At 39.5% G+C, this 25,474-nt stretch overlaps 2 protein-coding genes across 3 annotated transcripts; both read right to left on the bottom strand.

Moving 5' to 3' along the window:
* Nucleotides 1–210: 210 nt before the first annotated feature.
* On the bottom strand, nt 211–8,456 carry LOC133619273 (uncharacterized). 2 transcript variants are annotated; one of them, XM_061980223.2, is made up of 5 exons: nt 8,160–8,456; nt 3,037–3,408; nt 2,536–2,904; nt 2,035–2,403; nt 211–1,283 (listed from the first exon to the last, which is right to left on the bottom strand). In XM_061980223.2, exons 1-5 carry the CDS (start codon nt 8,263–8,265, stop codon nt 1,276–1,278), a joined length of 1,224 nt encoding a protein of 407 aa, XP_061836207.1. In that variant the 5' UTR covers nt 8,266–8,456; the 3' UTR covers nt 211–1,275. The 2 variants fall into 2 exon arrangements, with proteins under 2 accessions (XP_061836207.1, XP_061836206.1); XM_061980222.2 differs by having other exon boundaries at nt 223–2,403.
* Nucleotides 8,457–20,354: 11,898 nt separating this feature from the next.
* Nucleotides 20,355–24,631, bottom strand: LOC133619270 (uncharacterized). The gene is made up of 2 exons (XM_072915442.1): nt 24,353–24,631; nt 20,355–22,236 (listed from the first exon to the last, which is right to left on the bottom strand). The coding sequence occupies exons 1-2, from the start codon at nt 24,456–24,458 to the stop codon at nt 21,200–21,202; spliced, it is 1,143 nt and encodes a 380-aa protein (XP_072771543.1). The 5' UTR covers nt 24,459–24,631; the 3' UTR covers nt 20,355–21,199.
* Nucleotides 24,632–25,474: the final 843 nt, after the last annotated feature.

The raw sequence follows: 25,474 nt of genomic DNA on the forward strand, positions 1-25,474 counted from the left end.
AATTCCCCCTTCAATATAAAATTTTAGTAAAAACAGTCACTTTTGCCTCTTTGAGCTGTAATTTGACCCCTTTAACATGCTTCAAAACTCACCAAACTGGACACACACATCAAGACTGGCAAAAATTGCGATCTAATAAAAAACCCAAACCCCAAAACTAAAAATTGCGCTCTCGCGCCCCCTAGGAAGAAACCACAGACACAACTGCTCATAGGAGGAAAACTCAGACAAAACTGCCTGTAACTTCCATTAGGAACGTCTTAGAGACATGAAACACTCCATGTAGGTTTCACTTAGACCTACATTTCATATACTGACAACCCCCAGCAAAAATCAACAGGAAGTTTGCAATTCCCCCTTCAAAACAAAAGTTTTGTAAAAACCGGTCACCTTTTTTCAAACATGATCTCCTCTGAGCGCGTTTGTCGTGTCGGCTTCAAACTAGCACAGGAGAGAGATTGAACCCTTCTGATTAAAAGTTGACCAAAGAGTTTTAATTACTGTTTCGGTTTGGATTTTATGTGCCATCAAAGTCGGTCCCGTCCATCGCTGCTTGCAGCTTTAATTTTTATTATCTTTTTTTTTTTTTTTAATACACTTTGAGGTTGTTTACTCAATGTAAAGTGCTTTTTACAAATAAAATCTATTATGGTGCGACAGTTCAAATCAGGTAATAAATGGAGTAAAATAATGTCCTCGAGGACCAGGATTTCTTGGTAAATAGGGAAATTTTGGAAGAAAACAAATATGTTTCCCTATCGATTCCAGGCAGAGTCAAAGGTTTAGATGCTTGAATGGTTCTGATCAAATACAAATGGGGCAGAAAAAGTCAAAAGAAAAAGGGCTAAAACAACGGTGATTATAACCGGACTTCCTGGTAATCAGGAAAATTGTTGAAGATGGAAATTTTTTTGTCTAAAAGTCCAGGGTGAGTGGAATGTGTGGATGCTGGAAAGGTTAGAATCGGATAAGAGATGTGGGATATGAAGAGGTTTGTAAGCCTTCAGTTCATTTTCAATGGGGAAATGGTCCTGGAAATTCTGAGAAAAAAGGGACATTTTGAAACTTGGCTTGAATGTCCAGGGTGAGTGGAGTCTGTGGATGGTGGAACAATGTGGAAAATTGGCCCATCTGTTTTCAATGGGAAAATGTCCTGGAAAACCTGGAAATCTGGGTAATCTTTGTGTTCTGGGAAGATGAATATTTGATAGCTAACAATTCCTGGTTGTACATTTTGATACCTTAACAGTTCAGATGGGATGAAAACTGGGGGCGCTAAAAGACTGCAAAAAAAAAAGGCATAAAGGAAAGAATAAGGAATGTTTGCACAATCAGACAAAAAACAGCATGTTGGTTATTCTCCCGTGTGTTTTCTTAAGTGTTTTACTGCGGCTGCATTACGACGGAATCTTTTACCACAAACTGAACAACTAAATGCTTTTTCTCCTGTGTGTCTTCTCATATGTTGAGTCAAATTGTTGCTGAGAGCAAAACCTTTACCACAAAATGAGCAAATAAATGATTTCTCTCCTGTGTGTCTTCTCATATGTCGGGTCAAATCTATTTTTTGACAAAAACTTTTACCACAAACTGAGCAGTTGAATGATTTCTCCCCTGTGTGTGTTCTCATGTGTCGAGACAAATTGTTTTTTCGTGAAAAGCTTTTACCACAAACTAAGCAGTTGAGTGGTTTCCCTCCTGTGTGTATTGACATATGTTGAGTCAAACTGCTCTTTTGAGAAAAGCCTTTACCACAAACCAAGCATCTATATGGTTTCTCTCCTGCATGTGTTCTCATGTGTGGGGTCAAACTGCTCTTTTGAAAAAAGCTTTTACCGCAAACTGAGCAATTAAATGGTTTCTCTCCTGCATGTGTTCTCATGTGTGGAGTCAAACTGCTCTTTTGAAAGAAACTTTTACCACAAACTGAGCAATTAAATGGTTTTTCTCCTGTGTGTGTTCTCATGTGTCGAGTCAAATTGTCCTTTCTAGTAAAGCTTTTAGAACAAACTAAGCAGCTGAAATGTTTTTTACCTGTCTCCTTTTTAGAGCAATCAGAGTGTTTGATGTGAATGTAAGTCCTCATATCACCTTCACAGTCTTTATCACTGCTTAAAGGTTTTTCAACCTCGTCTTCAGCCTCACTATCTGATAGTGGAGCTAAGAGGTTGTCTACATGTGGTTTCTCTTCATCATCTTCCGTCTTCACAGAGAGAATACTCAGTGGCAACTTGCTGAGATCAGCATCCTCTCGTCCTAGAAGACACTCTCCCTCCTGAGTGATGCAGAGTTCCTCCTCTTCCTTTTTAATGCAGGGTGGTTGTGGAGTCTCCTGCTTCAAAGTGGAGCTCTCCCCTGACTGAGGGGAAACTTCTTCTGGATGATCAATCAGCTGCTGGACGTCTGCAGGAGACAAACAAAACAAACACTTTAGCTCAGACATGATCCATGAGCGGTTTCTCTTTGGTTTGTCTACACAATTTCTTCTTTTAGTAAAACTTTTAGCACAAACTGAGCAGCTGAAATGTTTTTTACCTGTTTTCTTTTTTGAGGAGTCAGATTGTTTGTTGTCAGTGTGAGTCCTCATATCACCTTCACAGTCTTTATCGCTGCTCAAAGTTACTTCAACCTCATCTTCAGCCTCACTATCTGATAGTGGAGCTAAGAGGTTGTCTACTTGTGGTTTCTCTTCATCATCTTCAGTCTTCACAGAGAGAATACTCAGTGGAAACTTGGTGTAATCAGCTTCCTCACATCCTAGAAGACACTCTCCCTCCTGAGTGATGCAGAGTTCCTCCTCTTCCTTTTTAATGCAGGGTGGTTGTGGAGTCTCCTGCTTCAAAGTGGAGCTCTCCCCTGACTGAGGGGAAACTTCTTCTGGATGATCAATCAGCTGCTGGACGTCTGCAGGAGACAAACAAAACAAACACTTTAGCTCAGACATGATCCATGAGCGGTTTCTCTTTGGTTTGTCTACACAATTTCTTCTTTTAGTAAAACTTTTAGCACAAACTGAGCAGCTGAAATGTTTTTTACCTGTTTTCTTTTTTGAGGAGTCAGATTGTTTGTTGTCAGTGTGAGTCCTCATATCACCTTCACAGTCTTTATCGCTGCTCAAAGTTACTTCAACCTCATCTTCAGCCTCACTATCTGATAGTGGAGCTAAGAGGTTGTCTACTTGTGGTTTCTCTTCATCATCTTCAGTCTTCACAGAGAGAATACTCAGTGGAAACTTGGTGTGATCAGCTTCCTCTCGTCCTAGAAGACACTCTCCCTCCTGAGTGATGAAGAGTTCCTCCTCTTCCTTTTTAATGCAGGGTGGTTGTGGAGTCTCCTGCTTCAAAGTGGAGCTCCCCCCTACTGACTGCGGGGGAAGATCTTCTGAAAGACCAATCAGCTGCTGGACATCTGCAGAACACAAACAACACAAACACACTTTACACACTTTCTTCAATGTAATGTATGTTTGTGTAGTGTTTCATGGCCATTCATTTAGTGCCTTGCCACAATGATGGATACGTGACTCGGATTAGACCCGAAAATTAAAAAAAACATCTGTTACAATGGACATTAGAATACTACAAACTAGCAGTGGGGAAAAAATCAATATGGAATTATGTTTTAAGAAGTCGACAGTTAAGAAGTACCGTATTTTCCGTATGTGCTTTTTGTGCCATGAATAAAATGGTATAAAATCGATAATTTAATCAATCCAAATGCATTCATTTAGCTCTTAATCACAAGTGTCGCAAAAGTCTTTACAAACTCTCGACATCCTCTGATCTAAACCTACAAATGGTTGCTAGGTAAATACCAAAAATCTTAGTAAATTAGGCTCTAACTGTAGCTAACAACCAAAGTCCATTAAGAAGGCAATGTTACTTCTGTATTAGCACAGAAAAAAAGTGCTGGAGCCCCTCATGTATGCCTGCTGAGAATCCCCCTGCTTGTTTTAGTCTTTTTCCTATACTTTTTCAAAGATTTGATTCAATTCAGTTTGATTATCTGTATTGTTACTTTAGTTTGTTAAATTGTAAATGATGTTGTCTCTTGTTAATTTGCGTTCCAGAATTGTAATTTCTTTCATGAAATGTAAAAGTGTCTCCCAGGCCACCGTAGTCTACTGTAACCTGAGCAGTGTACACAATTATTTCTTTAAACGAGATGAAAGGATTTATTTTGATGATATCTGAAAGGCATTGAACTTGTTGATCATCCCATGTTGAACAGTTCAATGGTTTCTTGTTAAGCAGGCAGTCAGGATTAGAGGTGGGGATCTTTGGACACCTCACAATTCGATTTCTATTCAAGGGCTACGATTGTGTTGTACATCGATTATATATACATCTTTAATTACCAGCAGCCATCAGGAGCAAGGGGTGAAGTGTCTTGCCCAAGGACACAACGGACGTGACTAGAATGGTAGAAGGTGGGGATTGAACCCTAGTAACCAGCAACCTTCCGATTGCTGGCACGGCCACTCTACCAACTTCGCCACGCCGTCATCAGTGTGTGAAATACTGTCAAAGCGCTTTGAGTACCTTGAAGATAGAAAAGCGCTATACAAGTATAACCCATTTATCATTATTTATTTATATTGTGTATAGTTCATATAAATATTGTTATATATTCCACATGTATTATATTTAATCATTATTAGTATTTATCATTTATTTATGACTAATAATATGTCTAGAAGGCTCCTCCTTTGGCTACAGACGAAAGGAATATTGTGTCATTTCTGTTTTTTTCATTTATATATATATATATACATATATATATATATATATATATATATATATATTTACATACCGTATTTTCCGCACTATAAGGCGCACCTAAAAACCACAAATTTTCTCAAAAGCTGACAGTGCGCCTTATAACCCGGTGCGCTTTATATATGGATTAATATTACGATTCATTTTCATAAAGTTTCGATCTCGCAACTACGGTAAACAGCCGCCATCTTTTTTCCCGGTAGAACAGGAAGCGCTTCTTCTTCTACGCAAGCAACCGCCAAGGTAAGCACCCGCCCCCATAGAACAGGAAGCGCTTCTTCTTCTACTGTAAGCAACCACCCGCCCGCGTAGAAGAAGAAAAAGCGCGCGGATATTACCGTACGTTTCATTTCCTTTGTGTGTTTACATCTGTAAAGACCACAAAATGGCTCCTACTAAGCGACAGGTTTCCGGTTCATGAAAAGACGCAATCTCTCCATCTGCACACGGACTACTATTTCACAGCAACTGCCTAAAGACTTTCAAGAAAAGCTGGCTACTTTCCGTGCATATTGTAAAAACAAGATAGCTGAAAAAAAGATCCGGCCAGAGAACATTATCAACATGGACGAGGTTCCACTGACTTTTGATATTCCTGTGAACCGCACTGTGGATACAACGGGAGCACGTACGGTGAATATTCGCACCACAGGGAATGAGAAGTCATCCTTCACTGTGGTTCTAGCTTGCCATGCTAATGGCCAGAAACTTCCACCCATGGTGATATTCAAAATGAAGACCTTGCCAAAAGAGACCTTTCCAGCCGGCGTCATCATAAAAGCTAACTCGAAGGGATGGATGAAGAAAAGATGAGCGAGTGGTTAAGGTAAGTTTACGCGAAGAGGCCGGGTGGCTTTTTTCACGCAGCTCCGTCCATGTTGATATACGACTCCGTGCGCGCCCACATCACGCTGGTTTTTAATATATTATTAAAGTTTGACTGACCTATCTGACTGTTTTTTTGACATTCCTTTAGCGCAGTTAGATGCGGCTTATAACACGGGGCGGCTTATAGGTGGACAAAGTTTTGAAATATGCCGTTCATTGAAGGCGCGGCTTATAACCCAGGGCGCCTTATGGTGCGGAAAATACGGTAGCAGTCGCCTTGGCGTCAGCTAATCCATTCAATCAACAATAAACAACAATAATAAAACCTCATCGAACTGGATGCAATCTTACTTGGAGGGGAGGAAACAGGTGGTTGAGTTGAACAGCTTACACTCGGTAAGCTGTGGAGTCCCCCAAGGCAGTATATTAGGGCCTTTACTGTTCCTAATATACATAAACAACATGTCATCAGCATGCGACTGTGAATTGTTCTTGTTTGCGGATGACTCGGCCCTGCTGGTATCAGTCAAGGACAAGTCACAGGTGGAGAAAATCCTCAGTGCTGAACTCTGTAGAATTTGAACCTGGCTCGCTGACAACAAGCTATCCATACACTTGGGTAAAACTGAATCCATCCTATTTGGGTCCCACATCAACCTTAAGAAAGTCAGTGACTTCACTATAAAAGTGGGTGACATTGTTATCACCAGGAAAGATGAGGTCACCTACCTAGGTTCCATTCTAGAGGCTAATCTTTTCTGTGATAAAATGGCAACCAAAGTAATCAAAAAGGTCAACCAACGAACGAGATTTCTCTACAGAATCTCCTCTCTGGTCAACAAAAGCACCATGAGGATTCTAGCGGGAACTCTCGTTCAACCCTTTTTCGATTACGCATGCACCTCCTGGTACCCTAGCACCTCCAAAACCCTCACATCTAGACTCCAAACATCCCAGAACAAGCTAGTCAGATTATTTCTAGACCTCCACCCCAGATCACACCTCACTCCTACCCACTTCTCCAAAGTGGGCTGACTCTGGGTGGAGGACAGAGTAAAACAACTTGCACTGAGCCTAGTCTATAAAATCCGCTACACCTCCCTGATACCGAAGTACATGTCAAACTACTAACGTAAATGACCGCCATAACCACAACACCAGGGGGAGCTCCACTAACCACGTTAAACCCAGATTCCGATCTAACAAAGGTCTTAACACATTCTCCTTCTATGCCACATCAATGTGGAATGCACTCCCAACATGTCATGTCTGTGTAGTCATGTTTTGTTTAGTTATTGACTCTTTAGTTTCTGGCTTTTCACTCCCTTGTCTTGTTTCCATGGTTACCCATTAGTTTTCACCTGTCATGTCACACACCTGTTTTGAGTCACGCACCTGTTGTTAATCATGTCTGTGTTATTCAAGCTTTTCATTTTCTGTTGTTCGTCCTGGTGACATCCCCGCATTTATGCTTCTGCACACACTCCACACCCTTATGATCCTTGCTGCTCTTTTTTCATGCCGGTTCCATGCCAAGTAAGTTTTTGTTTATTAAGCCACAGTTAGTGTTTTTTGTTGTTCATAGTTTCTGCCTTTGTGCAAGTATTTGTTTTCACAGCCAAGTCGTTTCTCCGCCACTGTGCGCGCTTTTCGTTTGTACTTTTTTTTGTAGTTATAGTGTTTAAATAAATCATGTATTCCCCTTCACGCCACATATGGTCCAAATCCTTTGCACCTCGGGAGAACAAACCACGCCATAGTCCTAGTCTTGACACAACAGGTGTAAAAGAAAGTGCATCTCTATCCTCCTTCAAAACCACACTAAAAGAACACCTCCAGGCAACTACAACCCTAAACTAACACCCTTCCCCCACCACATTCCACCTCCCCGGATTTATATCATCAAATGTAAATACTTATTCTTTCTGATCTTTCTCTCTATGTCCACTACTTGCTGTACATATCCTACCAAGTCAGTCCTACACTGTTTCAATGTCCATTTCTCTGATGATGCAATTGTTGATGACTGAAGTGTTATATCCCACACCCCGGATTGTAAATAATGTAAATAATTCAATTTATATACTGTGATGATTATCTTGTGTGATGACTGTATTATGATGATAGTATATATCTGTATCATGAATCAATTTAAGTGGACCCCGACTTAAACAAGTTGAAAAACTTATTGAGGTGTTACCATTTAGTGGTCAATTGTACGGAATATGTACTTCACTGTGCAACCTACTAATAAAAGTTTCAATCAATCAATCAATCAATAGACATGTGGTCCAGAGTTCTCTTCACATCTCTTACTCTTCCCCAACATCTCTTCTTTCACATCATTCTTTTCTTTACACAAGCGCTTGTTTTGCTCTTCCACTTTCTTCATTTGACTTTTGCATTCTTTCATCTCCTCTGATGTGAACTCCACTGCCTTCTTCAAGCTAACAATCATGGCGGCTCTTTCTTTACATTCTTCAACAAGGTCGGCTCACTTACACTTTAAGGGCTTGAAATATATTTCAAATGACAAAACTTCAACTCACTCACCTTCATCTTTCGTCTTTATCTCCGTTGGTGATTTGCTGGAAGTTGATTCTCTTTCATGTTCTCTTTTAGCGGACGTCGCCATCTTAGCATAGCAGTAGTCGTCCATCTTCTATCACGTCTTCAATCTTCACTTCAGGTAACACTCCATCGCTTCAAACTCAACTTCCGTAGTGGGCTTAATAAAGAAATAATAATTTAGGTTAATCCATTGCAGTTTGTGGTAATGTCGTCATTTATAAACGGGTACGCTAACAGCCACTCAGTCCGCCATCTTGCCATCTTTCACTACCAGAAGTACGTTTGGTTCTGCGCATGTGTGAAGATGACGTCACTCCCTCTGCACCTTACTTTTCTCACAGTTTTTTCAAGGTCTGGTGTTGTGATATTTAAAACGTTTTGTTTATTTTCTTGATAAAAATAAAATGATACATAATTTAAAAAAGAGAGAACAACAACGTGAAAATGAACGAGTATCTTTATTTAGCATACTTGCCAACCTTGAGACCTCCGATTTCGGGAGGTGGGGGTGGGGGGCGTGGTCGGGGTGGGGCGGCTAGAATTCACCAGGTCAAGTATTTCATATATATATATATATATATATATATATATATATATATATATATATATATATATATATATATATATATAAATATAAGAAATACTTGACTTTCAGTGAATTCTAGCTATATATATATATATATATATATATATATATATATATATATATATATATATCCATCTATCAATTTCTACCGCTTATTCCCTTTTGGGGTCGCGGGGGGCGCTGGAGCCTATCTCAGCTACAATCGGGCGGAAGGCGGGGTACACCCTGGACAAGTCGCCACCTCATCGCAGGGCCTACACTGATAGACAGACAACATTCACACTCACATTCACACACTAGGGCCAATTTAGTGTTGCCAATCAACCTATCCCCAGGTGCATGTCTTTGGAGGTGGGAGGAAGCCGGAGTATCCGGAGGGAACCCACGCAGTCACGGGGAGAACATGCAAACTCCACACAGAAAGCACGGAGATTGAACCCCAGACTACTCAGCAACTTCGTATTGTGAGGCAGACGTACTAACCCCTCTTCCACCGTGCTGCCCCCTATATATATATATATATATATATATATATATATATATATATATGTGTATATATATATATATATATATATATATATATATATATATATATATATATATATATATATATATATATATATATATATATATATATATAAAAGAAATACTTGAATTTCAGTGTTCATTTATTTACACATATACACACACATAACACTCATCTACTCATTGTTGAGTTAAGGATTGAATTGTCCATCCTTGTTCTATTCTCTGTCACTATTTTTCCAACCATGCTGAACACCCTTTCGCAGGTACCCAGAAAGGTTTCGAGTACCACCAAAAAAACTGAATCTCTGAAGACAGTATAGAAATCTGTGTTAAAGGTGTACAAATACTGTTTGTATAATAAGTGTGTTATTGTTTACAAATGAGTGTTAAGAGTTCAGTACTAAAAAAAAAAAAGAAAAGAATGTGGCTTAAGTACAGTTTTTTAATTGAGCTGCTGCATTTTTTGGTTGGGTTGTTTATTTATTTTGAGTAACTTCTACAATTCTAAAAGGGGAGGAATGTAATAGAGTGATCTATGTTTGTCTGTTGCCATCTCCTGGTGAATGTTGGCTATAGCGTACTGGGGTTACTTTTTGGTTGGCCAACGATTTACGTGGTGTTGCGCACCTGACGTCACTCAGGTCCGCATGGAGCTGGAGGGGGCGCGGCTTCCAGCTCCGCCTGAATTTCGGGAGATTTTCGGGAGAAAATTTGTCCCGGGAGTTTTTCGGGAGTTTTTCGGGAGAGGCGCTGAATTTCGGGAGTCTCCCAGAAAATCCGGGAGGGTTGGCAAGTATGTTATTTAGACTAGACTTAGACAAACTTTAATGATCCACAAGGGAAATTGTTCCACACAGTAGCTCAGTTACAAAGGATGGAAAGTGTAAGGATGGAAAGGACAATGCAGGTATAAAATACACTAAAAATGTACCGTAGTAGCAATATAAAATATAACATATATGTAATATTGACATAATATATGTACAGTATATGATATATACTGATATATCCAAGGCCTTTGACACAATAGACTTTGAGATCTTATTGTATAAGCTATATCACTATGGTGTCAGAGGGGTACCTCTCGATTGGTTTCGCTCTTACCTATACGGAAGGCAGCAATGTGTATGCGTCAATGATCACAATTCACCCTGTATGACCATAAATTATGGGGTTCCCCAGGGATCCATCTTGGGGCCTCTCCTTTTTATCCTATACATAAATGATTTTGTAAACTCCTCCGAAACTTTTCATACAATAATTTTTGCTGACGATACAAATTTGTTTACCTCACACAGGAGCCTACACGATCTACAAGTAACTGTCAATTCAGAGCTTGTGAAAGTGGATTCCTGGTTCAAATGCAAAAAGCTCTCACTTAATGTAAATAAAACAAATATTATTCTATTTCGTTCTAATAAAAAGCGGACAAATACTGAGCACTGCCATATAAATATCAATGGGCAGGAAATACAGAGAGTGTACTCCACAAAATTCCTGGGGGTCATCATTGACGAATACCTCAATTTCAAATGTCACATTAGCCATCTGTTAAACAAATTATCCAAATATGTTGGCCTGTTCTTTCACCTTCGTCATTATCTTCCTCTTTATGCTCTACTCACACTATATAAAACTCTCTTTGAACCACATCTAAACTACTGTAATGTCATCTTCCCTACCTACCTTCACAAATTAGAATCCATGCAAAAGAAAATCATACGGGCCCTGTCATGGTCCAAGTTTAATGCCCCCTCTCCACATCTATTCCATAATTATCATCTCTTAAGACTGACAGAGTTCAATATTTATCAAAATGCTTGTTTAACCTATCAAGTCATTTACAGGCTGAATCTTAGGCTCTGTAGCTTGGTTCCTATCTACCATCCCCAGCATGCCCACAACACTCGTAACTTAGATCTGATATCAGGGAAACATCGTTTACTGGATTGTACCGCTCGAAGTGTTGTATGCAGGGGACCAAAGATTTGGAACCGGCTTAATGAGAGCCTCAAGATGCTGTATCCATTCTCCAACTTCAAAAAGAAACTGAAAACTTACCTATTAACCACCTATATTTAATGCCTCATGTGGGGTAGACTACTGTTGGGTTTTGCATGGTCGAATGAATGAATGTATGTATGTGTATGCTTGCTTTAGTACTATTATCTTGTGTTAATCATATAGCGTTGTTTTTTTGTTGTTTTTTGTTTTTTGTTGTTGTGCTTGCTACCATGATTTCATCATTCCATGTATATACTGTCCTCTGGACCCCCTGTCAAAAGCTTCTTCTAGCTTATTTGGGGGACCCTTTCACGTACCAACATCTTTAAATGATGATATTTCACTATATTGTAATTGTTATATGGTATTGTGAATAAACTTGAAACTTGAAACTATATGTTTACATCTTATATACAATATATGACAATGAGCATGTACAATATTACAGTATATGTAACAGCTGCAGCATAAAAAAGAGAGTAAATCTAGCAGAAAATAGACATTATAAACAAAGAGAGATAGTTAACATGTCAGGTAATAGACAGATTCTTTATTCATCCTCTACGTCTCCGTTGAAAATGTCATCCCCACAATTGTAATCTTGTGTCCTTGCCTCCATCTTTGTTCCTATGTCTACGATAGGCACATTCATCAGTCTGAGGAACACAAGTTGTCACTTTTTTATTCTCTGTGTGTCCCTAAAGTATCCGCAGCATGTAGAAATGTGCATAGTTGATACATTCCCACATCAACGTCACTTTTCATACATCGCGACTTTGCCGTGAAAGACGGCGTACGGCAGACTTTTGTGCGTATGCAAGTTGTTACATGAGGGCCTGGGAGAGGAGAGGGTGGCGGCCCAAATATTTATACTCCAACACCAGGAGGGTGGGCCTGGGCAAGGATGTTTCTGTCAATCGCGCTAACCACTAGCTATCTTAAATACAAACATGAAAACAAGACACATTAACGTCTTTCCCCATTACAAACATCAATATCCAACCTCAACTTGTATAATGTCCGGGCCCTCTGCTCCTCCTACTTACAGCACACACACACACACACACACACACACACACACACACACACACACACACACACACACACACACACACACACAGAGAGAGAGAGACACACACACACACACACACACACACACACACACACATATATATATACAGGTAAAAGCCAGTAAATTAGAATATTTTGAAAAACTTGATTTATTTCAGTAATTGCATTCAAAAGGTGTAACTTGTACATTATATTTATTCATTGCACACAGACTGATGCATTCAAATGTTTATTTCATTTAATTTTGATGATTTGAAGTGGCAACAAATGAAAATCCAAAATTCCGTGTGTCACAAAATTAGAATATTACTTAAGGCTAATACAAAAAAGGGATTTTTAGAAATGTTGGCCAACTGAAAAGTATGAAAATGAAAAATATGAGCATGTACAATACTCAATACTTGGTTGGAGCTCCTTTTGCCTCAATTACTGCGTTAATGCGGCGTGGCATGGAGTCGATGAGTTTCTGGCACTGCTCAGGTGTTATGAGAGCCCAGGTTGCTCTGATAGTGGCCTTCAACTCTTCTGCGTTTTTGGGTCTGGCATTCTGCATCTTCCTTTTCACAATACCCCACAGATTTTCTATGGGGCTAAGGTCAGGGGAGTTGGCGGGCCAATTTAGAACAGAAATACCATGGTCTGTAAACCAGGCACGGGTAGATTTTGCGCTGTGTGCAGGCGCCAAGTCCTGTTGGAACTTGAAATCTCCATCTCCATAGAGCAGGTCAGCAGCAGGAAGCATGAAGTGCTCTAAAACTTGCTGGTAGACGGCTGCGTTGACCCTGGATCTCAGGAAACAGAGTGGACCGACACCAGCAGATGACATGGCACCCCAAACCATCACCCAACCATGCAAATTTTGCATTTCCTTTGGAAATCGAGGTCCCAGAGTCTGGAGGAAGACAGGAGAGGCACAGGATCCACGTTGCCTGAAGTCTAGTGTAAAGTTTCCACCATCAATGATGGTTTGGGGTGCCATGTCATCTGCTGGTGTCGGTCCACTCTGTTTCCTGAGATCCAGGGTCAACGCAGCCGTCTACCAGCAAGTTTTAGAGCACTTCATGCTTCCTGCTGCTGACCTGCTCTATGGAGATGGAGATTTCAAGTTCCAACAGGACTTGGCGCCTGCACACAGCGCAAAATCTACCCGTGCCTGGTTTACGGACCATGGTATTTCTGTTCTAAATTGGCCCGCCAACTCCCCTGACCTTAGCCCCATAGAAAATCTGTGGGGTATTGTGAAAAGGAAGGAGCAGAATGCCAGACCCAAAAACGCAGAAGAGTTGAAGGCCACTATCAGAGCAACCTGGGCTCTCATAACACCTGAGAAGTGCCAGAAACTCATCGACTCCATGCCACGCAGCATTAACGCAGTAATTGAGGCAAAAGGAGCTCCAACCAAGTATTGAGTATTGTACATGCTCATATTTTTCATTTGCATACTTTTCAGTTGGCCAACATTTCTAAAAATCCCTTTTTTGTATTAGCCTTAAGTAATATTCTAATTTTGTGACACACGGAATTTTGGATTTTCATTTGTTGCCACTTCAAATCATCAAAATTAAATGAAATAAACATTTGAATGCATCAGTCTGTGTGCAATGAATAAATATAATGTACAAGTTACACCTTTTGAATGCAATTACTGAAATAAATCAAGTTTTTCAAAATATTCTAATTTACTGGCTTTTACCTGTATATATATATATATATAAACACTAAATTGGCCCTCGTGTGTGAATGTTGTCTGTCTATCTGTGTTGGCCCTGCGATGAGGTGGCAACTTGTCCAGGGTGTACCCCGCCTTCCGCCCGATTGTAGCTGAGATAGGCTCCAGCGCCCCCCACGACCCCGAAGGGAATAAGCGGTAGAAAATGGATGGATGGATAAACCCCGTTTCCATGAGTTGGGAAATTGTGTTAGATGTAAATATAAACAGAATACAATGATTTGCAAATCATTTTCAACCCATATTTAATTGAATGCACTACAAAGACAAGATATTTGATGTTCAAACTGATAAAAAAAAAATTTTTGTTGCAAATAATCATTAACTTTAGAATTTGATGCCAGCAACACGTGACAAAGAAGTTGGGAAAGGTGGCAATAAATACTGATAAAGTTGAGGAATGCTCATCAAACACTTATTTGGAACATCCCACAGGTGTGCGGGCTAATTGGGAACAGGTGGGTGCCATGATTGGGTATAAAAACAGCTTCCCAAAAAATGCTCAGTCTTTCACAAGAAAGGATGGGGCGAGGTACACCCCTTTGTCCACAACTGCGTGAGCAAATAGTTAAACAGTTTAAGAACAACGTTTCTCAAAGTGCAATTGCAAGAAATTTAGGGATTTCAACATCTACGGTCCATAATATCATCAAAAGGTTCAGAGAATCTGGAGAAATCACTCCAAGTAAGCAGCATGGCCGGAAACCAACATTGAATGACCGTGACCTTCGATCCCTCAGACGGCACTGTATCAAAAACCGACATCAATCTCTAAAGGATATCACCACATGGGCTCAGGAACACTTCAGAAAACCACTGTCACTAAATACAGTTGGTCGCTACATCTGTAAGTGCAAGTTAAAGCTCTACTATGCAAAGCGAAAGCCATTTATCAACAACATCCAGAAACGCCGCCGGCTTCTCTGGGCCCGAGATCATCTAAGATGGACTGATGCAAAGTGGAAAAGTGGTCTGTGGTCTGACGAGTCCACATTTCAAATTGTTTTTGGAAATATTCGACATCGTGTCATCCGGACCAAAGAGGAAAAGAAGCGCAAAGTTGAAAAGCCAGCATCTGTGATGGTATGGGGGTGTGTTAGTGCCCAAGGCATGGGTAACTTACACATCTGTGAAGGCGCCATTAATGCTGAAAGGTACATACAGGTTTTGGAACAACATATTCTGCCATCTAAGCGCCGTCTTTTTCATGGACGCCCCTGCTTATTTCAGCAAGACAATGCCAAGCCACATTCAGCACGTGTTACAACAGCGTGGCTTCGTAAAAAAAGAGTGCGGGTACTTTCCTGGTCCGTCTGCAGTCCAGACCTGTCTCCCATCGAAAATGTGTGGCGCATTATGAAGCGTAAAATACGACTGTTGAACGACTGAAGCTCTACATAAAACAAGAATGGGAAAGAATTCCACTTTCAAAGCTTAAACAATTAGTTTCCTCGGTTCCCAAACGTTTACTGAGTGTTGTTAAAAGAAAAGGTAGTGTAACACAGTGGTGAACATGCCCTTTCCCAACTACTTTGGCACGTGTTGCAGCCATGAAGTTCTAAGTTAATTATTATTTACAAAAAAAAATAAAGTTTATAAGTTTGAACATCAAATGTCTTGTCTTTGTAGTGCATTCAATTGAATATGGGTTGAAAATGATTTGCAAATCATTGTATTCAGTTTATATTTACATCTAACACAATTTCCCAACTCATATGGAAACGGGGCTTGTATATGTATATATATATATATATATATATATATATATATATATATATATATATATATATATATATATATATATATATATATACATAAAGAGATTTGAAAAAAAAAACAAAAAAAACAATCATGTGTGCTTACGGACTGTATCCCTGCAGACTGTATTGATATTTATTGATATATAATGTGGGAACCAGAAATATTAATAACAGAAAGAAACAACCCTTTTGTGCGAATGAGTGTGAATGAGTGTAAATGGGGGAGGGAGGTTTTTTAGGTTGGTGCACTAATTGTAAGTTTTTTATGTTGATTTAATAAAAAAATTCAAAATAAAAAAATAATTAATTTTTTTATTTCTTGTGCGGCCCTGTACCAAACGATCCACGGACTGGTACCGGGCCGCAGCCCAGTGGTTGGGGACCACTGCTCTATGGGGCTCCAGTCCTCCTGTCTTGTCCCCTGCTCATCCATCCCTCAATTTTAGCTGCATATTGGACACTTAAGGTTTGGGGGGCTCGGCATGGTTGGGCCCCACCATGGCCTTGATGTACACATACTGTACATATACAAGTACACATGCATACATACACTCATGCACATAATCACGTTTCATCAAACATAAATTAACGTTGTTTCCCGAGGGTAAACTGGGTAACACATGGCACACTGACGAAGCTTAACCTATTGTTACTATAACAATCTACAAGGTTAATACAGTTCACTTCTGTTTCTTCCCCTCCATTTATCTGCTCTTTTGTATCTCTAGTTATCATTACATATATGTATTGTTGCATTTGGAACAATTGTATTGTTGATAATAGAGGTAAATTATTGGTATTGTTCATTATCAATAGTGCCATTTTATTGGTATTTTTATTACTCCATTTGTAGTGTAATAATGTTGATTGTCATTTCTGTATTATTATTTATTTCACTAACTGCTCCTTTGCTATCATTTTTACTATCATATTTGTACATGTCGTATTTGCTGATTCTGTTCTGTTGTTGTTGTTGTTGTGATTGTTATATTTAGCAATATATTAAAACACAACTACTATAAATTTGTACAGCCGATATGGGCATCTAAATCAACAAAATGATTTGCCTGAGTAGCTGGACAGGACAAAAAACTAATAAAAAAAAACTTGTATAAACACATTACTGTCTGAACAACCAAGATTCAATTGTGCACATTGAACTTACAGGCTGTAGGTCAGGGGTGCTCACACTTTTTCTGCAGGCGAGCTACTTTTCAATTGATCAAGTCGTGGGGATCTACCTCATTCATATATATAATTTATATTTACTTATTTATGAAATATATGTTTTTGTTAATAAGTTAAAGGTGTTTAATGATAATGCAAGCATGTTTAACACATATAGTTAATATTGTTAATAAATTAAAGGTGTTTAATGATAATACAATCATGTTTAACACATAGTTAATATTGTTAATAAATTAAAGGTGTTTAATGATAATACAAGAATGTTTAATACATATAGTTAATATTGTTAATAAATTAAAGGTGTTTAATGATAATACAAGTATGTTTAATACATATAGTTAATATTGTTAACAAGTTAAAGGTGTTTAAAGATAATGCAAGCATGTTTAATACATATAGTTAATATTGTTAACAAATTAAATGTAACGACTTGGTCGCATAGTGATGCGGGTGTGGTTCTCCCAAGGATGCAGACGGCTTCGGACACAGCTTGCAGGTAAGAAAAATGATTTATTTTAAATATAAATCATATGATGGATAAACAAAAACATGCATGTAGCACAAAAGGCAAAACAAAAGGACTAGCGTGGGAGCTAGCAGGAAAAAATAGCATAGCGTGAAAAGCTAGCAGAATCAAAGTAGTCGTTAACAGTTGTATGGGAACAAACTACGAAGCCAGACAGAGTGAGGCCAGAGCAAAGACTAAATAGCCCTCTGATTAGTGCCCGGGCAACAGGTGCGCGTCCCGAACACTAACCAGAGGCAGGTGAAAGTAATCAGCTGACATGGCAACTGAACACAAACAAAATCAAATGTGCTGAAAACATATGTGACGAGAAACATAAACAAACTATGATCCGTGCAGCGGATCGTAACATTAAAGGTGTTTAAAGATAATGCAAGCATGTTTAATACATATAGTTAATATTGTTAACAAGTTGAAGGTGTTTAATGATAATACAAGCATGTTTAATACATATAGTTAATATTATTAATAAGTTAAAGGTGTTTAAAGATAATACAAGCATGTTTAACACATATAGTTAATATTATTAATAAGTTAAAGGTGTTTAAAGATAATACAAGCATGTTTAACACATATAGTTAATATTGTTAACAAGTTAAGGTGTTTAAAGATAATACAGGCATGTTTAACACATATAGATTCCTTTCTTTCATGAAGACAAGAATATAAGTTGGTGTATTACCTGATTCTGATGACTTGCATTGATTGGAATCAGACAGTGGTGCTAAAAACGTCCGCATTTTCGAATGGAGGAGAAAAAAAAGTCTTCCTTTCTGTCCAATACCACATGAATGTGGTTGGTTTTTGGCATCTTATTTGTCCAGCTTCCGTACTCCTTTGTATACACTTTACAAGAAATACATTGTCGGCAAACTCCGTAGCTTGCTAGCTTGTGCACGCCAGCTTTCTGAGACTCTTGTTTTGTTAGCGCAACTGTGCAGTCGGTCTTTGGAGTTTTGACGACAGGTACGGCGCCAGAGTCTGTTGAAATAAAGTGTTTCTCGCCTTCCAGTCGGTAATTTTAATGAGCTGGCAGCAGCCAGCGTCATCTCAGAAGACCCTCGGGTGCCGTGAATGTCAATCAAGTGACGAAAGTGACGTCATAGTGAAGATTTATGATCGCTCATTTTTAGGACTATTTTTTTAATGCCTGGCTGGTGATCGACTGACACACCCTCCGAGATCGACCGGTAGCTCGCGATCGACGTAATGAGCACCCCTGCTGTAGGTGTTAAAAAGTGATAAATATGACCTTATTTTATTTTTTTCTTCATCTTTATTTCAAAAACAAAGTAATACAAAACATTATACACAAAAAAAAACACAATAGTGGGATCATAAAAATGAAAGATAAACATTTTCAAAATGTTGTCATAAGAAACATATTTTCAGTAGTTGTCAGACTGTCATTAATATTCAGACAATAAAGCAAGATATTAAAACACAAGTACTATACAGTAAAGGTAAATATGATGGCTAACTGTTTGAATAAAGAAATGTCCAACAATTACTCCTCAGACTGATTGATGTGCACATCAGAGACATATGAACAATTAACACACCCAGTAAGTGAAATTACACGAATGGATATAAAATCATCGGCAAAGTGGTGCAAAAAACACAATAAATGATCAGCATGTTAGCCAGATATATTCAATTCCCATACAACAGGCCAACATTAAAGCACAATTTGAAGCAACATCTGTTTTCCTAATGTAATCAGAGCTACTGCCTGCACACACATTGCTATAAAAGCACAATCAAATGATGAATATGTCATTTTAAATATTGATTTGCATATTTACATAAATGGGGGCGTGGACATGCAGTGGCGAGCCCCTCAATTATGTGTGGGATGTATAAAAGAAATGTGATTAATACGCTCGCACAATTAAATACATGTTTATTGTTGTGTGTGGGTTTGAGGGTACACTACACTGTATATTAGTAGGAAATCTGTGCGGGTCTTCTTAAAGGAGAACATTATCACAATTTCAGAAGGGTTAAAACCATTAAAAATCAGTTCCCAGTGGCTTATTTTATTTTTCGAAGTTTTTTTCAAAATTTTACCCATCACACAATATCCCTAAAAAAGCTTCAAAGTGCCTGATTTTAACCATCGTTATATACACCCGTCCATTTTCCTGTGACGTCACATAGTGATGCCAACACAAACAAACATGGCGGAAAGAACAGCAAGCTATAGCGACATTAGCTCGGATTCAGACTCGGATTTCAGCGGCTTAAGCGATTCAACAGATTACGCGTGTATTGAAACGGATGGTTGTAGTGTGGAGGCAGGTAGCGAAAACGAAATTGAAGAAGAAAATGAAGCTATTGAGCCATATCGGTTTGAACCGTATGCAAGCGAAACCGACGAAAACGACACGACAGCCAGCGACACGGGAGAAAGCGAGGACGAATTCGGCGATCGCCTTCTAACCAACGATTGGTATGTGTTTGTTTGGCATTAAAGGAAACTAACAACTATGAACTAGGTTTACAGCATATGAAATACATTTGGCAACAACATGCACTTTGAGAGTGCAGACAGCCCATTTCAGGCGCGCTAAGAACATATATTTTTCCACGATTTCAGCACTCAGGTTAACCATACCTAAATAGACACAAAATACTGCATTACACAAGACTACCCAAATGTACTCGAATGATTGAAAAAAATAAATGTTTTTAAGCTAAATTATTGGTAAACACAGTTTATGTATAATAATTTACGTAAAACCGCAAGTAATGAATAAAGTTTTCATCAATTAATATATTCTGTAGACATACCCTCATCCGCTCTCTTTTCCTGAAAGCTGATCTGTCCAGTTTTGGAGTTGATGTCAGCATCTGCTTTGAGTGTCGCAGGATATCCACACATTCTTGCCATCTCTGTCGTAGCATAGCGTTTGTCGGTAAAGTGTGCGGAACAAACGACTGACCAATTCGTCGGCTTTCCCCACAGCCTCGTATTTTGAACAAATTTTGTGCAATTTCTTGCCACTTTCGCATCTTTGGGCCACTGGTGCAACTTGAATCCGTCCCTGTTCGTATTGTTTCACCCTCCGACAACACACCGACGAAAGTGAGAAAATAGCGGATTGCTTCCCAATGTGACGTCACGTTGTGACGTCATCGCTCCGAGAGCGAATAATAGAAAGGCGTTTAATTGGCCAAAATTCACCCATTTAGAGTTCGGAAATCGGTTAGAAAAATATATGGTCTTTTTTCTGCAACATCAAGGTATATATTGACGCTTACATAGGTCTGGTGATAATGTTCCCCTTTAATACATGAGGCCCCAGGTGACCTGGAGGGTGTAGTTTCAGGCAGATCGATTCATGTTGTTGGTGTTCAAAGGCGGTAAAAGCCTCACTGAAGTAGACTACAATTCCTTCCCAGCTAGACTCATCAGGTCTGTCTCAACTGAAGAAGAAGTAACCAAACACTACAACCATCATCTATCTTACTAGTCAGGAAAGTTTCAGATACACAGAAGACATGAGGTCCAGTGGAAATAAGATTATGCTTCAGATAATTCCACTTAGTATGAACACCTCGTAGGTCCTGGGTAGGGTGGATGTCACCACATATGAGCAACATACCACAAACTAAACAGATGATCGGTTATTCTCCCTTGTGTGTTCTTGCGTGGCTTACTGCAAATGAATTACGATGGAATCTTTTACCGCAGTCGGAACAACTAAATGTTTTTTCTCCAGTGTGTTTCCTCATGTGTTCAGTTAAACTGCATTTATAAGAAAAGCTTCTATCGCAAACTGAGCAACTATATGGCTTTTGTACTGTGTGTGTTCTCATGTGTCTAGTGAAATTGCCCCTTAGGGAAAAGCCTTTGCCACAAACTGAACAGCTGAATGGATTTTCTCCGGTGTGCGTTCTCATGTGTTTAGTCAAATTGCCATTTATAGAAAACTTTTTGCCACAAACTGAACAATTGAAAGGTTTTTCTCCTGTGTGTGTTTTCATGTGTTGAGTCAAACTGCCATTTGTTGAAAATCTTTTGCCACAAACTGAACATTTGAATGGTTTTTCTCCTGTGTGTGTTCTCATGTGTTCAGTCAAATAGCTGTTTCGACCAAAGCTTCTACCACAAACTGAACAATTAAATGTTTTTTGTCTGGTGTGTGTCATTATGTGTTGAGTAAAGCCTGGTATGGAAACAAAGATTTTATCACAAACTGAGCACTTTAATGTGTGTCTACTCATGTGTTCAGTGAAATGGCACTTTTTAGTGAAGCTTTGAGCACAAACTAAGCAGCTGAAACATTTTTTACCTCTTTTCTTGTTAGAGCATTCAGAGTGTTTGTTGTCAGTGTGAGTCCTCATATCACCTTCACAGTCTTTATCGCTGCTCAAAGGTTCTTCAACCTCATCTTCAGCCTCACTATCCGAGAGTGGAGCTAAGAGGTTGTCTACTTGTGGTTTCTCTTCATCATCTTCAGTCTTCACAGAGAGAATAGTCAGTGGAAACTTGGTGTAATCAGCTTCCTCTCGTCCTAGAAGACACTCTCCCTCCTGAGTGATGCAGAGTTCCTCCTCTTCCTTTTTAATGCAGGGTGGTTGTGGAGTCTCCTGCTTCAAAGTGGAGCTCCCCCCTAACTGAGGGGAAACTTCTTCTGGATTACCGATCAGCTGCTGGACGTCTGCAAGACACAAACAAGGAAAATAGATTTTACACACTTTTTGTTTCTATGTGCAGTACTAAGTGGCTTCGTGGTTAGAGCAGGGGTCCCCAAACTGCGGCCCGCGGGCCGGATACGGCCCCCAGCGTCCAAAATCCGACCTGCGGGAAGTCCCAAGTTAAAAAAAAAAAAGTTTTTGTTTTTTTTTTGTATTATTTTTTTTTAAATGTGTCCTTACTAGTCCATTTTCTACCGTCTCCTAGCCACTCAGGCAAATCATATTGTCGAAAAATGCATTTTACCATCGATAACGTGGCATGCAGCAAGTGCTATATATATATATATATATATACACACACACACACACACACACGCATATAGACACATATACATATATACACATATATATATATACAAATATACACATATACATATATATATACATATATACACATATATATACATGGACATATACATATACATAGACATATACATATACACACACACACACACACACACACACACACACACACACACACACATATATACACATATACATATACATATATATATATATATATATATATATATATATATATATATATATATATATATATATATATATATATAAATATATATATATAGCGCGGCCCCAAGCCAAATTGTTTTACTCCAATGCGGCCCCGGAGTCAAAACGTCGGCCGAGTCATACCAAAGACTATAAAAATGGGAGCCATTACCTCCCTGCTTGGCACTCAGCATCAAGGGTATACATATATATATATATATATATATATATATATATATATATATATATATATATACACCTATACTGGCTCACCTGCACTGGCTTCCTGTGCACTTAAGATGCGACTTTAAGGTTTTACTACTTACCTATAAAATACTACACGGTCTAGCTCCATCCTATCTTGCTGATTGTATTGTACCATATGTCCCGGCAAGAAATCTGCGTTCAAAGAACTCCGGCTTATTAGTGATTCCCAGAGCCCAAAAAAAGTCTGCGGGCTATAGAGCGTTTTCTATTGGGGCTCCAGTACTATGGAATGCCCTCCCGGTAACAGTTAGAGATGCTACCTCAGTAGAAGCATTTAAGTCCCATCTTAAAACTCATTTGTATACTCTAGCCTTTAAATAGACCCCCTTTTTAGACCAGTTGATCTGCCGTTTCTTTTCTTTTCTCCTCTGCTCCCCCTCTCCCTTGTGGAGGGGGAGACACAGGTCCGGTGGCCATGGATGAAGTGCTGGCTGTCCAGAGTCGGGACCCGGGGTGGACCGCTCGCCTGTGCATCGGCTGGGAACATCTCTGCGCTGCTGACCCGTCTCCGCTCGGGATGGTTTCCTGCTGGCCCCACTATGGACTGGACTCTTACTATTATGTTGGATCCACTATGGACTGGACTCTCACAATATTATGTCAGACCCACTCGACATCCATTGCATTTGCTCTCCCCTGGGGGGGGGGGGTTTACCCATATTAGCGGTCCTCTCCAAGGTTTCTCATAGTCATTCACATCGACGTCCCACTGGGGTGAGTTTTTCCTTGCCCTTATGTGGGCTCTGTACCGAGGATGTCGTTGTGGCTTGTGCAGCCCTTTGAGACACTTGTGATTTAGGGCTATATAAATAAACATTGGTTGATTGATTGAAAGGAGCCATATGTAATCATTTGAATGTCAAGTCATCATTAAATGGCCCTGATATGTCAAAAGGCATGAATAAATCATGTTCTTTTTGAATACCTCTATAACTGATTAACGGTAGTTCTGTTGGGATATGCTCATTTCAAAAATAGACTTACATCCAAAGACATGCACCTGGGGATAGGCTCCTCCCACCTCCAAAGACATGCACCTGGGGATAGGTTGATTGGCAACACTAAATGGTCCCTAGTGTGTGAATGTTGTCGGTCTATCTGTGTTGGCCCTGCGATGAGGTGGCGACTTGTCCAGGGTGTACACCGCCTTCCGCCCGATTGTAGCTGAAATGGGCTCCAGCACCCCCCGCGACCCCAAGGTGAATAAGCGGTGGAAAAATTGATGTTTACATTGCTGAAAAGTCGGCTAATTTCTCATCAACACTTTTTTCAGGGCTAGAAACAAAACTTCAACTCACTCACCTTCATCTTTCGTCTTTATCTCCGTTGGTGATTTGCTGGAAGTTGATTCTCTTTCATGTTCTCTTTTAGCGGACGTCGCCATCTTAGCATAGCAGTAGTCGTCCATCTTCTATCACGTCTTCAATCTTCACTCCACATAACACTCCGAACTCAACGTTCTTTTTGTGGGCTTCAGAAAAGATACATATTGAGGTATTCGAATGCTAATATTTGAATATTTATAACGAAACTTCTGGGAAAATCACAACCACTACGTCCGCCATCTTGGTCTTCTCGCTTTCCCACCACGCAACCGCTTTAATGGGTTTGCGCATGCGCCAGAAATCAGCCATTTCCGTTTCCCACAGCAGTTTTTTCAAAATCAAGGCAAAGGTGAGCAAAAGTACTGATAACCTCAAACAATCCACAACTACACGTTAAAGGGGAACATTATCACCAGACCTATGTAAGCGTCAATATATACCTTGATGTTGCAGAAAAAAGACCATATATTTTTTTAACCGATTTCAGAACTCTAAATGGGTGAATTTTGACGAATTAAACGCCTTTCTATTATTCGCTCTCGGAGCGATGACGTCACAACGTGACGTCACATCGGGAAGCAATCCGCCACAGGGACGGATTCAAGTTGCACCAGTGGCCCAAAGATGCGAAAGTGGCAAGAAATTGGACGAAATTTGTTCAAAATACGAGGCTGTGGGGAAAGCCGACAAAATGGTCAGTCGTTTGTTCCGCACACTTTACCGACGAAAGCTATGCTACAACAGAGATGGCAAGAATGTGTGGATATCCTGCGACACTCAAAGCAGATGCTGACATCAACTCCAAAACTGGACGGATCAGCTTTCAGGAAAAGAGAGCGGATGAGGGTATGTCTACAGAATATATTCATTGATGAAAACTTTATTCATTACTCGCGTTTTTACGTAAATTATTATACATAAACTGAGTTTACCAATAATTTAGCTTAAAAACATTTATTTTTTTCAATCATTCGAGTAGTCTTATAATGCAGTATTTTGTGTCTATTTAGGTATGGTTAACCTGAGTGCTGAAATCGTGGACAAATATATGTTCTTAGCGCGCCTGAAATGGGCTGTCTGCACTCTCAAAGTGCATGTT

This window comes from Nerophis lumbriciformis, linkage group LG20, assembly GCF_033978685.3.
Source record: "Nerophis lumbriciformis linkage group LG20, RoL_Nlum_v2.1, whole genome shotgun sequence".
NCBI lineage: Eukaryota > Metazoa > Chordata > Actinopteri > Syngnathiformes > Syngnathidae > Nerophis > Nerophis lumbriciformis.

Bases quoted from the DNA above. Each gene is read 5' to 3' on its own strand.
- LOC133619273 (XM_061980222.2), bottom strand. From the start codon at position 8,265: ATGGACGACTACTGCTATGCTAAGATGGCGACGTCCGCTAAAAGAGAA. The intron at 2,905-3,036 runs GTAAAAAACATT...TGTCTCCTGCAG, and splicing joins CTCCTCAAAAAAGAAAACAG to ACGTCCAGCAGCTGATTGAT. The intron at 2,404-2,535 runs GTAAAAAACATT...TGTCTCCTGCAG, and splicing joins CTCCTCAAAAAAGAAAACAG to ACGTCCAGCAGCTGATTGAT.
- LOC133619270 (XM_072915442.1), bottom strand. From the start codon at position 24,458: ATGGACGACTACTGCTATGCTAAGATGGCGACGTCCGCTAAAAGAGAA. The intron at 22,237-24,352 runs GTGAGTGAGTTG...TGTGTCTTGCAG, and splicing joins GATAAAGACGAAAGATGAAG to ACGTCCAGCAGCTGATCGGT.